At 42.5% G+C, this 12544-nt stretch overlaps 1 protein-coding gene across 1 annotated transcript in view; it reads left to right on the top strand.

The window, feature by feature from the left end:
• Positions 1-12544, top strand: part of PYGL (glycogen phosphorylase L) — a 41721-nt gene that overhangs the window by 26564 nt on the left and 2613 nt on the right. The window contains exons 8-19 of the mRNA XM_002824732.6: positions 974-1117; positions 1349-1441; positions 2100-2246; positions 2572-2735; positions 3261-3375; positions 4971-5072; positions 5802-5949; positions 6069-6127; positions 6233-6374; positions 8004-8211; positions 9152-9286; positions 9772-9838. Coding sequence (XP_002824778.1) covers positions 974-1117; positions 1349-1441; positions 2100-2246; positions 2572-2735; positions 3261-3375; positions 4971-5072; positions 5802-5949; positions 6069-6127; positions 6233-6374; positions 8004-8211; positions 9152-9286; positions 9772-9838 — 1524 coding nt within the window. The remainder of the gene's footprint in view (positions 1-973; positions 1118-1348; positions 1442-2099; positions 2247-2571; positions 2736-3260; positions 3376-4970; positions 5073-5801; positions 5950-6068; positions 6128-6232; positions 6375-8003; positions 8212-9151; positions 9287-9771; positions 9839-12544) is intronic.

The following is a 12544-nucleotide window of genomic DNA, read 5'->3' as shown; positions in this document are numbered from 1 at the left end:
GCTGTTTGTATATCTTCTTTTGAGAATTGTCTATTCATATCCTTTGCCACTTTTTCATGGGATTTTTTTTTTCTTGCTGATTTGTTTGAGTTCCTTGTAGATTCTGGATATTAGTCAAGGCTCACATTTTTAATAGAAGTTACAGCTTTTAATTCTACGACCAGGTAAAGACAGGGCAGCTCCATGATCTATAAAAATCAAAGTGTGATGGCTCAGGGTTAGGACCATTTCTTGGTGACATTTACACGGTTGAGTTGACCGACAGCAAATCTATGTGGGAGGAACTTGGAAGCTGGCCGCCATCATGGCCTCTAAGGCCTCCACCCTGCACACCATAGCCTGGCTGCAATCCTGTCTCGCAGTCATGTAGGGCATTCTCAGCCAGTCGTGGTTCTCCACACGGTCCATGGCTGCCAGTGCTTCCTGATACGTTGCCTGCTAGGAATGTGACTGCAGGCAGGAGGGTGGTCATGTGCTGGTTGTGCTCAGCTGCAGGAACTGGGGATAAGGTTGGTGGCCAAGTGTCCTCAGGCTGTCATTAACCTTTTCCTTCATCTTCTTCCCTACTTCCGAGTACTCGGTACTACCAATTCCTGAGCCTTGGGGAGCTCCAGTGTACACACTGAGTTGCTTTTTGGCTTTTCCCCACTGCCAGGTCAGGATTTGGCTGTCTTGGATCTTCTGAATCACTTACCACTCATGCATCTGGTTTTCAGCCTCTAAAAGTTTGTTGCTATTATCTTTATCCCAACCTCTTTATCTTTTATCTGTATGCCTTTAGAGGATCCTTTTACTGCCATTTTCATGGGGTCTCAGGAAAGAGCAAAGGCTCACAGTTTGGCATTCAAACCACCACCCCTCAGCAGATGTCCAATGGGCCTTAGTCTTAAAATTCCCAGTGCAGGAGACACCAGTCACATGTTGGCCACACCTACAGTATGAACCATTTTTATTCTATCTCTCTGGCTTGAAGTTTTTTGAAGGGAAGGAGCTAAGACTGAAGCAGGAATACTTTGTAGTGGCTGCAACCTTGCAAGATATCATCCGCCGTTTCAAAGCCTCCAAGTTTGGCTCCACCCGTGGTGCGGGAACTGTGTTTGATGCCTTTCCAGATCAGGCAAGTATTTAGTCTGTGGATGCAGTTGGGGTCCACTGAGGGATTGACTGGGATTTCCTATCAGATTAATTCCCCTCTCTCAGTGCTAAAAACGTTGAGCAGGAATAGTGTGCATCAAGCCTTTCATAGAAGGTGGGCATATCATCCAGTGCTTTCTCCAGATGTGTTAGGACAAAGAAGCCAGACCCTGAGCCATCCGTTGCCTTCATGTTGATGTCTTTCCCCACCCAGGTGGCCATCCAGCTGAATGACACTCACCCTGCACTCGCCATCCCTGAGCTGATGAGGATTTTTGTGGATATTGAAAAACTGCCCTGGTCCAAGGTCTGGATAGTTTGGCTTCTTTTTCCTTTAATTAACCAGAATGGCTGCAGTTGAAAGACTGCCAAAACTCCCTTTTTAGTTTTTCAAAGTAAGTTATTGTTGCTAACTTTCAACAGTTAAAGGTATATTTTCCCTGACGCTGACATTTTCCATCCTTAGAGTTTTACAGGGAGTAAGACTATAAAATAAATGAGTACATTCCTAATGGGACACAAATCAATAGCTGTATTAAGGCTTGTATTGTGTTTACCATTTTTGTGTTGAAAAATATTAAAAATTAAATTATCTAACCTCAGAAGACAGCTAATTGAGTGTCCCCATAGCTTTAGAAGTCAGCATTTTACATACTTTGTACTTGCTGAGAGCACTATTTATGTTTTTATCCCTCAATCTTTGTGTATTTAATAAATGAAAGACACGTAAGGATAGTAGATAGATTGATCAGAATGCTGTCTTAAGTTTCATCAGTAGCTTTACAAATGGCTTCCCCCTCACACCCAGAACATGTTTCTATTATCTGGACTATTCAGGAACTTAGTGGAATTGAGTGCTCTGACTATGCACACTGTTGCAGGCAGAGCGGTGTTGAAGAAGGATTTGGCCTGTGCAGTGGGTGCCCACCTTCAGGGCAAGCAGCTGACTCCTTCCTTTCCCCCAGGCGTGGGAGCTCACCCAGAAGACCTTCGCCTACACCAACCACACAGTGCTCCCGGAAGCCCTGGAGCGCTGGCCCGTGGACCTGGTGGAGAAGCTGCTCCCTCGACATTTGGAAATCATTTATGAGATAAATCAGAAGCATTTAGATGTAAGTCATTTTGAGAGATTTTTTCTGTTCATGAGCGTAAGGTCTTAAGGTGTTACAGATGGCTACAGTGTTCCCTCTTACCAAACATCTTTCAATCATTGATACAGCAAAAGTACTCAAGTCCGAGTGGGGCTCCAGCAAAGGCAGCTTTTTGAAAGTGCTGAAATGGAGGGATGGCACCTCCGTAGAGCTAACTCAACCTCTCCCCGTGGAAGTGAAGTTTATATTGAGTAGACCGAAGATTTTGCTTAAGACATGAACAGCGTTATCCCAATGTTGCTTTAAACCTGAGTGACCAGCAAGGGCTTTCTCTTCCTTTGGCTAGAGAATTGTGGCCTTGTTTCCTAAAGATGTGGACCGTCTGAGAAGGATGTCTCTGATAGAAGAGGAAGGAAGCAAAAGGATCAACATGGCCCATCTCTGCATTGTCGGTTCCCATGCTGTGAATGGCGTGGCTAAAATCCACTCAGACATCGTGAAGACTAAAGTGTGAGCCTCCATTACTCTGGCAGTGGGTCTGACACTGATCCATGAATGGAATGATGCTACTAAATGCAGGGTTGCACTTAGGGATGAGGAAAGGCCTTGTTCAAAGATTTAAAAGTATTTTCTTCTATACAAAAAACTCTTCTCTAAAAAAAAAAAAAAAAAGAAAAGGAAAGAAAAAAATGCTTTCCTCTTAGAGCCATCTTAATTCTAGACATAGGAGCCAAAACAAACAAACAAACAAACAAAATACCAAAAAACTATTCTACTGAAAATGTGGTATATATGTCAGTGTGAAGAAGTCAGATGGAGGTGACTGGATTTGAAATTTTTCTGGTAATTCTTTTGAGTTGCAAATGAATTTCTATTTAAATGACAGCCACAGCTACTGTCAGCCTGTCCCTCCACCTTTATTTAACCTTTCTAAGCCTGCACTTGGCTTCTTGAATATAACTTCAAACTTTGTCCAGTGTGCAGGACCCTTTGCCGTTTCAGCCAAATTCAGTGATGTGTCTCCTCCGTCTCCAGATTCAAGGACTTCAGTGAACTAGAACCTGACAAGTTTCAGAATAAAACCAATGGGATCACTCCAAGGCGCTGGCTCCTACTCTGCAACCCAGGACTTGCAGAGCTCATAGCAGAGGTAACTGGGTAGTGCTGAGAGGAAAGGAGGCCTGACTCGAATGCAAGAGGCATATGACTATACTTGTAACTTGTAAATCCAGTCTGCAGCTGGGCTGGCTTCCTCAGCATGTGGCTTGTGCAGTCACACAGGGCTCCATGCTGGGTTTAATTCTCTGCTGTAGTCATCTTGAAATTATTTATTATTATTATTATTATTATTATTATTATTATTGTTATTATTATTGAGACAGAGTTTCACTCTATTGCCCAGGCTGGAGTACAGTGGTGCAATCTCTGCTGACTGCAACCTCCACCTCCCGGGTTCAAGCGATTCTCCTGCCTCAGCCTCCCGAGTAGCTGGGATTACAGGCACACATCACCATGCCCAGCTAATTTTTGTATTTTTAGTAGAGACGTGGTTTTACCATGTTGGCCAGGCTGATCTTGAACTCCTGACCTCTGGTGATCTGCTCCCCCTTGGCCTCCCAAAGTGCTGGGAATACAGGCATGAGCCATCACACACAGCCGTCATCTTGAAATTCTTAATTTTTGAACAAAAGGTCCTGCAAATTATGTAGCTAGTTGCAGCTAACAGTATTCATAGGACACTCACATAGAAGATGGTTTTCTCTAGTAAAAGAGGATAACAAAGCCCATATAAGTAACTAACAGAACCTGGGTTCCTGGTCACTCTTATAAGTAGATTTCCTGTTTTTAACACTTTAATACCAGTGAAGCTGGCTGGGTGTGATGGCTCATGCATGTAATCCAGTGCTTTGGGAGGCCTAGGCAGGAGACTCACTTGAGGCCAGGAGTTTGAAACTAGCCTGGGCAACATGAGACCCACCCCCACCACCACCACCCATCTCTACAAAAATAAAAAAATTAGCCAGATGTTGTGGCATGCACCTGTAGTCCTAGCTACTCAGAGGCTGAGGCAAGAGGATTGCTTGAGCCCAGGAGGTCAAGGCTGCAGTGAGCTATGATCACGACACTGCTCTCCAGCCTGGGTGACAGGGTGAGATCCTGTCTCCAAAAAAATTAAATAAAAATAAAAATAATTTTTAGACTGGATGTGATGGCTCACGCCTGTAATCCCAGCACTTTGGGAGGCCGAGGAGGGCAGATCACGAGGTCAGGAGATCAAGACCATTCTGGCTAACATGGTGAAACCCCGTCTCTACTAAAAATACAAAAAAAAATTAGCCAGGTGTGGTGGCAGGCACCTGTAGTCCCAGCTACTCGGGAGGCTGAGGCAGCAGAATGGCATGAACCTGGAAGGTGGAGCTTGCAGTGAGCCGATATCATGCCACTGTACTCCAGCCTGGGCGACAGAGCGAGACTCCATCTCAAAAAAAATGAATAAATAAATAAAAATAAATTAAAAAATAAAAATAATTTTTAAAAACTGCTGAAACTACATTTAAGATACTAGCAAAAGTGTTCTTCCCACGTAGACTTTATAGCCTCTTCTTTGAGTCAAACTATCCCATGTTCTGTGTGATATGTGAACTATACTGTGGTAGGTGACAGAGAGAAATACTAACAGAAACTGCCCATTTGGACTTGATTACCATCCCCAAATTGAAGTCACCTTTTCCTTTGAATTTAAAGAAAATTGGAGAAGACTATGTGAAAGACCTGAGCCAGCTGACCAAGCTCCACAGCTTCCTGGGTGATGATGTCTTCCTCCGGGAACTTGCCAAGGTGAAGCAGGTGAGCCTTCCAGGTGTGGGTCCCCTCCTGGGCACTCACTGTGAAAGTTTATCCTGTAGTTTTTGTTTGTTTATTTTTTGAGACAGAGTCTCGTTCTGTTGCCCAGGCTGGAGTGCAGTGGCACAATCTCGGCCCACTGCAACCTCCACCTCCCGGGTTCAAGCGATTATCCTACCTCAGCCTCCCAAGCAGCTGGGATGACAGGCGCCCGCCACCACGCCCGGCTAATTTTTGTATTTTTAGTAGAGACAGGGTTACACTATGTTGGCTAGGCTGGTCTCGAACTCCTGACCTCAAGTGATCCACCCGCCTCGGCCTCTCAAAATGCTGAGATTACAGCCATGAGCCACCACGCCCGGCCTATCCTGTAGTTTTTAAAAACAGACCACCCAGCCAGGCGCGGTGGCTCATCCCTGTAATCCTAGCACTTGGGCGGCCAAGGAGGGTGAATCACCTGAGGTCAGGCATTCAAGACCACTCTGGCCAACATGGTGAAACCCCGTCTCTACTAAAAATACAAAAATTAGCCAGGCAGTAGTGGCGTATACCTGTAATCCCCGATAGGATAATCACTTGAACATGGGAGGTGGAGGCTGCAGTGATCTGAGATCATACCACTGCACTCCAGCCTGGGCAAAAGAGTGAGACTCCGTCTCAAAAAAAAGAAAAACTGGGCCACCCAATGCTTCAAAGCCAAAAGAGCTCTGGCACCATGCACTGTCTCAACAGGAGAATAAGCTGAAGTTTTCTCAGTTCCTGGAGACCAAGTACAAAGTGAAGATCAACCCATCCTCCATGTTTGATGTCCAGGTGAAGAGGATACACGAGTACAAGCGACAGCTCTTGAACTGTCTGCATGTGATCACGATGTACAACCGTGAGTCAGCCCTGTAGCCAACAAGCCCCCTTGCAGGTGGAAGCAGCAGCCTCAGCATAGGTCTCACTGCCCTGACCGTCAGCTGTCTTCCATTTCATCCATGTCTCCATCTTTTTCAGGCATTAAGAAAGACCCTAAGAAGTTATTCGTGCCAAGGACAGTTATCATTGGTGGTAAAGTAAGTTGAATCTATTCAATGGGGACTTGAGGGCTCTAATCTCTTGCCATTCTTCTACTTCATCATGGCTGCCTTCTGTCAATGCGTTTGACCTTCTTCCCCAAGGCTGCCCCAGGATATCACATGGCCAAAATGATCATAAAGCTGATCACTTCAGTGGCAGATGTGGTGAACAATGACCCCATGGTTGGAAGCAAGTTGAAAGTCATCTTCTTGGAGAACTACAGAGTATCTCTTGCTGAAAAAGGTACTACCCTCATTGCAAAATATGCAGGGGCCAGGGCAAACTCTAGAGATTACATGGTATGAAAGATGGGGCAGCCAACCTCCAGGAGCTAGTAACTTAGGATAGGTGTCACTCTTGTGCAGAATAAGGGCCTACGCTAAGAGGTTTTAAAGTGACCCAAGTCACAATGAAATTGATGTCCTGGAGTCAGTATCACAGGATTATACTTGCAAGTACATTTTCTTCCAAGCCAGTGAGAGCTATGTACTGGGGGAGGCAGCCCTGAGGTTTCAGCATCATTCAGAACCCGCTCTATAAAATAGAGGAAAAGTCTTCAGTTCCCAGCCCCAGTTTTGCAAAAGAACACCAAATCCCCAGTCCTCAGATATTCCTTTGGTCACTCTGTGAGAAGAAGTGCTGTCACTTGCTCTTGTAGCAACAATAAATGAGGGCAGATGTCAGGCTGCCAAAGCACGAGGCTTAGATGTGCCTCACATGGGCACTTCAGCATCAAGCATGATGCTCCCACATGGGGACAGCCAGATGGGCAAGAAGCCAGTGTTCCTTTCTCTTCCACTGGGACCTTTGGTTATTTGGGTCAGAAGCTCACAGAGCACTATCCACATGCAAATGCCCAACTGTGTATTCACCCACTTCCCAAACTGAAAGTAGAAAGGGTGCTTTTTCTTTTTGTGATGTTTTTAGGTCCTCTGATGTTACTGTTTAAGAACTCTCTGCATTAAGAGAAAAGAGCCAGGTTCCTAGGGATGCAAAAGAAGATACATCTAATCCACAAATAAGCTCTCAGAGTAAAGCAGAAAAGTGGTCCTGACCTTTGTAGTCAAAGGAAGTGCTTCAGGCAGCTCTAATTTGCGTGCAAATCAGCCTGAAAGGTCAGAGGCTAGATGTCTAGCCCCAGGCACACCTCAATTACGTGTGGCTTATTTCCCTGCAGGGAAAGTGGAAGGAAGGAGGTGAGAAGTAGAAGGAATGCAGACAATCCAGTCTCCTCAGGTTGCCAAAGAGGAGTCCTGGAGAGACACTCTGAATGTTATGGATCAAGAGAGAGAAGTTCAGCCTGGGCAACATAGGGAGACCCCATACCTACAAAAATTTTTAAAAATTAGCTGGACATGATGGTGCTCGCCTGTAGTTGTAGCTACTTGGGAGGCTGGGGCAGGAAGATTGCTTGAGCCTAGGAGGTCAAGGCTGCAGTAAGCTGTAATCACACCACTGCACTCCACCCTGGGTGACAGAGTGAGACCCTGTACCAAAAAAAAAAAAAAAAAAAGAAAAAAAGAAAAATTTCAATATATTTTATAAAGTAGGAGAAATAAAAATAAAACCGTAGCAAAAATTGGAAGGGATAAAAGGAAGAAGAGAAATGTAGTATCAATGTTTGTCATAGTCAATAGATACTCTTCAAAGTTTATAGCTCGAGAAAGAAATATAAACATATAAAATGGACAAAAGTGGTTGCCTGAGTCAAGGCGAAAGAGTGTGATCTGCCTTCTAGACCATTTGAATGTTTATCTTAATGTGCATGTATTACTTTAATTATCAAAACAGCCCAACTTCATAAATGCTTCAATACAATACAAGCAGATCTAGAGAGACAAAATTACTAATTTTAACTTACCTTTCTTGCAGTCATTCCAGCCACAGATCTGTCAGAGCAGATTTCCACTGCAGGCACCGAAGCCTCGGGGACAGGCAATATGAAGTTCATGCTAAATGGGGCCCTAACCATCGGGACCATGGATGGGGCCAACGTGGAAATGGCAGAAGAAGCCGGGGAAGAGAACCTGTTCATCTTTGGCATGAGGGTAGATGATGTGGCTGCTTTGGACAAGAAAGGGTGAGACAACAGCTTCTCTTTGCTAGGCAGGACCCCCCCTCCCCCGCAGAAGGTGTGTGACCTGAGAGGGCTTCCTGCCCACACAGATATCCCACTGAGGCTGGATCACATAAGAGGTGGCAGCAGAACATCTCCCATGATGAGGCAGGAGAGCCTCCCGGCCACAGATTAATATTATTAAACCCAGCAAGTAAAAGTACAGACACATGGAGGAGTTGCTATTTGTTATCGGCCATTGCAGAGCTGGCCTCAAAGAGCTATTTTTCCTCCATATGTATGATTTTTACTTTGATCAAAAGATGAACCAGTTTCTAGTTGGAAGGGTTACCTATAATTTAAATCATGATCTAGTGCTCCTTTAAGATATCAAAGAAATTGACTAAAATGTGATAGAGAATAGATACGGATGTACAGAAGTAATTGGAAACATTTATTTTCACTTAATATCTGGATGGGCTTATTAACCTGAGTTCAAGCACAAAATAAAGAGTACTGCCCAAAGAAGCAACATTTGGAGGATGTTGAATATACTTCCTGACCCTTGGAAGTCAGTTTCCCTCAGTAGCAACAACTTTTGAGAATCTGTGGATCCAAAAAGCAACTGATCTACTTAATACAATGTTCATTTAGAGCCATAAAGTCTGCTTTGAAATGGACCTTGCTGTATTCTACCACATCAGACTCTTGATCTTTGACTAGAGTTTTCATTATCTGTTGTTCTTAGTGTCTTTGCTTATAAGGAATCAAATTTACAGGGAGAAGAACTTAGAGATCTAGTTAAAAGTTATATATACTCATGGTGAAATCTATAATGACTTCTTTGAATGCTAGTATTTCTGAATGTATTTTTTCACAGTGAATGCAGTGTCTAGTGTGTTGTTAATCACACAACACAATAACAGAGCCTTTTTCTCATCACCCACCCACCCCTACCCGACAGGTACGAGGCAAAAGAATACTATGAGGCACTTCCAGAGCTGAAGCTGGTCATTGATCAAATTGACAATGGCTTTTTTTCTCCCAAGCAGCCTGACCTCTTCAAAGAGATCATCAACATGCTATTTTATCATGACAGGTGAGTTCCCATAAGAAGATGGTGCTATTTGGATCATGAAAGGGGGACAAGAAAATCTTAAACCAACCAACTCTAAAACCAACAAGAAAATCTTAAACCAATCTTAAACCAACTTAAACCCACTCATGTAGATTAGCATAGATTAGCGTGATCTGCTCAGGTAATTTAGGCTTGGGAAAAAAGTTAGATATTCTCCACCAACGATGCCAGTAAGGTTTAAGAATAACACACACAAATCTGATTCTCTTTTTCTCCTTCCACTGATATTCCCAACTTCCAAATGCATCCAAGTGATGACATTCTCACATGTGAGAACCATAAGAAGGTTGAGGGCTGGTTAAAAGTCTTACAAACAGAAATATGAATTTGGTAAACCAGCCATGCCTGATATTAAGCAAAAGATGATTTTACATGGAATTTTAGCATGTATCTATTAATGAAGCTTTTGACTGTTTTTTTTTCCTCTTCCAATCACAAAATAAAAGGTTTAAAGTCTTTGCAGACTATGAAGCCTATGTCAAGTGTCAAGATAAAGTGAGTCAGCTGTACATGGTGAGTAAATTGCCAAGATTTATAGAGAAAACCAGTTTACTATGATTCATTAAAATGTGGGTTTTTAAATTAAATCTAAATAGCAGATCCCCATTAAGCAATCAAAAAAACAACAACAAAAACAAACAAACAACAACAACAAAAAAAACCTTGACTTTTCCCAAGTTCAGGCCAAGGTTGAGATTTGACATTTCAGCAGGAGTTGTAATTTTTTTTTTTTTTTTTTTTTTTTTTTTTTTTTTTTTTTTTGAGACAGATCTCGCTCTGTCACTCAGACGGGAGTGCAGTGGCGCGATCTTGACTCACTGCAACCTTCATCTCTCGGCCTCCCAAGTAGCTGGGATTACAGGCACGTGCCACCACACTTAGCTAATTTTTGTATTTTTTGTGGAGATGGGGTTTCACCATGTTGGCCAGGCTGGTCTAGAACTCCTGACCTCAGGTGATTCGCCCACCTCTGCCTCCCAAAGTGCTGGGATTACAGGCGTGAGCCACCATGCCCAGCCAGTTGTAAATTTTTTAATATCCAAGTTTTTTAAAAGTCACAAATAATTCAATATTTATTGAGCACCCACTCTGTAGCAGACATGTCCTGGAAGCTAAGGAAATAAAGCCTCAGAGGGGCATTCGGTGTCTTTTTTATGCCGGGCACTGTGCTGGCACTGAGAACACAGCATGAGCAAAGTTGAGGTCTCGCCCTCCCTCCCCTCCCTCAAGGAGTCTGTTTGAACATCGAGATTCTTAACCAGAAGTACACATAGAATCACCAAGGTAGCTTCATCATAGTACAGATGCCAGCCCCGCCACTGAGAGATTCTTTCCCAGTAGTGGGTGGGGTCACCATCAGTATTTGAGAAACTTGCCATGATGATTCTAAGGCTAAACCATGGTTTGTTAAGATAAGGACTGACCCCTATTCTTTGAAAATTGCAAAATAAGTACCTCTTCTGGACTTCTCATGGAGGGGGCTGTATCAATAGAATATAAATGTGTAGAAAGAGAAAGGTTCATAATTGAATTTTTTAAAAAAGAAAGAATAAGAAGGAAGACAATACTATACTGAGGGAAAAAAAAAAGGGATGGGTAGAGCCATGTGAATAAGCCTCCACATGCAAAGTTATACACTTTATCAAACAACTCTCTAGCTGTGTTTTGTAAATATGTAAAAAGGTTGATCATCTCTGATAGGAGAGACTTTTAGTGAATTTCAGATACCCTAAAGGAATGGATACTGGAGGGGGCTAGCTCTGTGCTAAGACTCCAGGGTGGGTTTTACTAACATTTCTTTCTATTCCTTTCCCAAGGCAGATAAAAGGGTAGTTCCTACAGTCATCCTAAATGTCCCATTGGGATTTTAAAAAGGATCATTCAATGCCTGTGCTGCTTTACAGCCCTTATCTTCTAATAGAATAATGGCCAGTCCCCCAGTGGCATATAGACCAGAATAAGTTCAAGTTAATGGCTACAAACAAGCAGGGCAGTGCTAGAGCTAAGCTCAGGGGCTCATTACCTGCTTCCTGTATATTGGAGAGAAAAGCCATATACAGGCCCCAAGAATGCAAAGACACAGGGAAGAGAATGGCCACCTCAAGACAGATCAATAAAACAGCACAGGAAAGAAAAATATGTTCTTTTTTCTTTCCTGTGACAAATGTGAATGTCTCCTCTGTTAAAATTATGGCCCAAATCCAAAGGATGCTCATCTAGAAACCCAGCATTTGATTAGGTCTTTCTTGTTCATTAGTGCAAATTGCAGCTTTTTACTCTTAACAATGATTGTATTGTTGAGACTTAGTAAACATGACCCATATAGCTGGGAACTCTATTCATTATCCATTTAAATAGTTTAAGAAAATGAAGAGAGAAAGCTTTTATCCTCCTCTTATTATAGGAAGTTTCCAAAGTCTGAATAAACAAATTTCAGATGCTGTTTTGCTGTACCTTAAGGAATGATGGTGGTTTCAGTCTTTCTCGTAAGCATTTATAATGCATTGATGACATTTTTGAATAATGTTCTGTTCACTTCCAATACACTTTTAGAGTTCCTTACAAAATTAAGAGGCTGTAAAATAAATTCCTTCTTATCATATTCTTTTATATAAAAATTATGAGATTTTGATATTTTTTATTAAGGATAAAGACTCAATTGACCCTGTTTTGAAGCCCCAGTGGAGTGTTTGGGACTCAGTGTAAGCCTACTACAGTGGGTACCTTCAGAAAGAACAAGTAAAGCTAAGTAGGTCAATAAAGCCTCTCATTGAATTGTTTGCCTGCATTATAGCTAACATTTTAGAGCAGTGTTTTTCAAACTCTATGAGCCATAGGATAAGTCTCTTGACATGGCATTTAGCAGACAATGAATTCCTCCCCTATAGTTTAAAGGGAAGTATCTTCATTCATAAAAAAGCATGGGAAATATGGCTTACATGCCAAAACATTGTAACCACAGCAGGAATTGCCAACTAGGCAATGTACATCCATGGTTTCTCTTAGAGTGAAAAATACTCTTTTTTCATTCTTAAGAGAATTATACTCAAAATATGAGAAAAGTACATTCTATTCTACCTCTCAACAAACAAACAAGAATATTTGTAATTTACTATAATTTATTCCTGTCATTTTCCCTCGTGAAATGTGTTTGGATGTGCTTGGCTGATGTTTATTACAAAGCTCACTGCGCACTGGGACTCTGGGCTGTATATACAT

Source organism: Pongo abelii, chromosome 15, assembly GCF_028885655.2.
Source record: "Pongo abelii isolate AG06213 chromosome 15, NHGRI_mPonAbe1-v2.0_pri, whole genome shotgun sequence".
In the NCBI taxonomy this organism is placed as follows: Eukaryota; Metazoa; Chordata; class Mammalia; order Primates; family Hominidae; genus Pongo; species Pongo abelii.
This window is presented reverse-complemented; position numbering and strand designations above follow the sequence as displayed.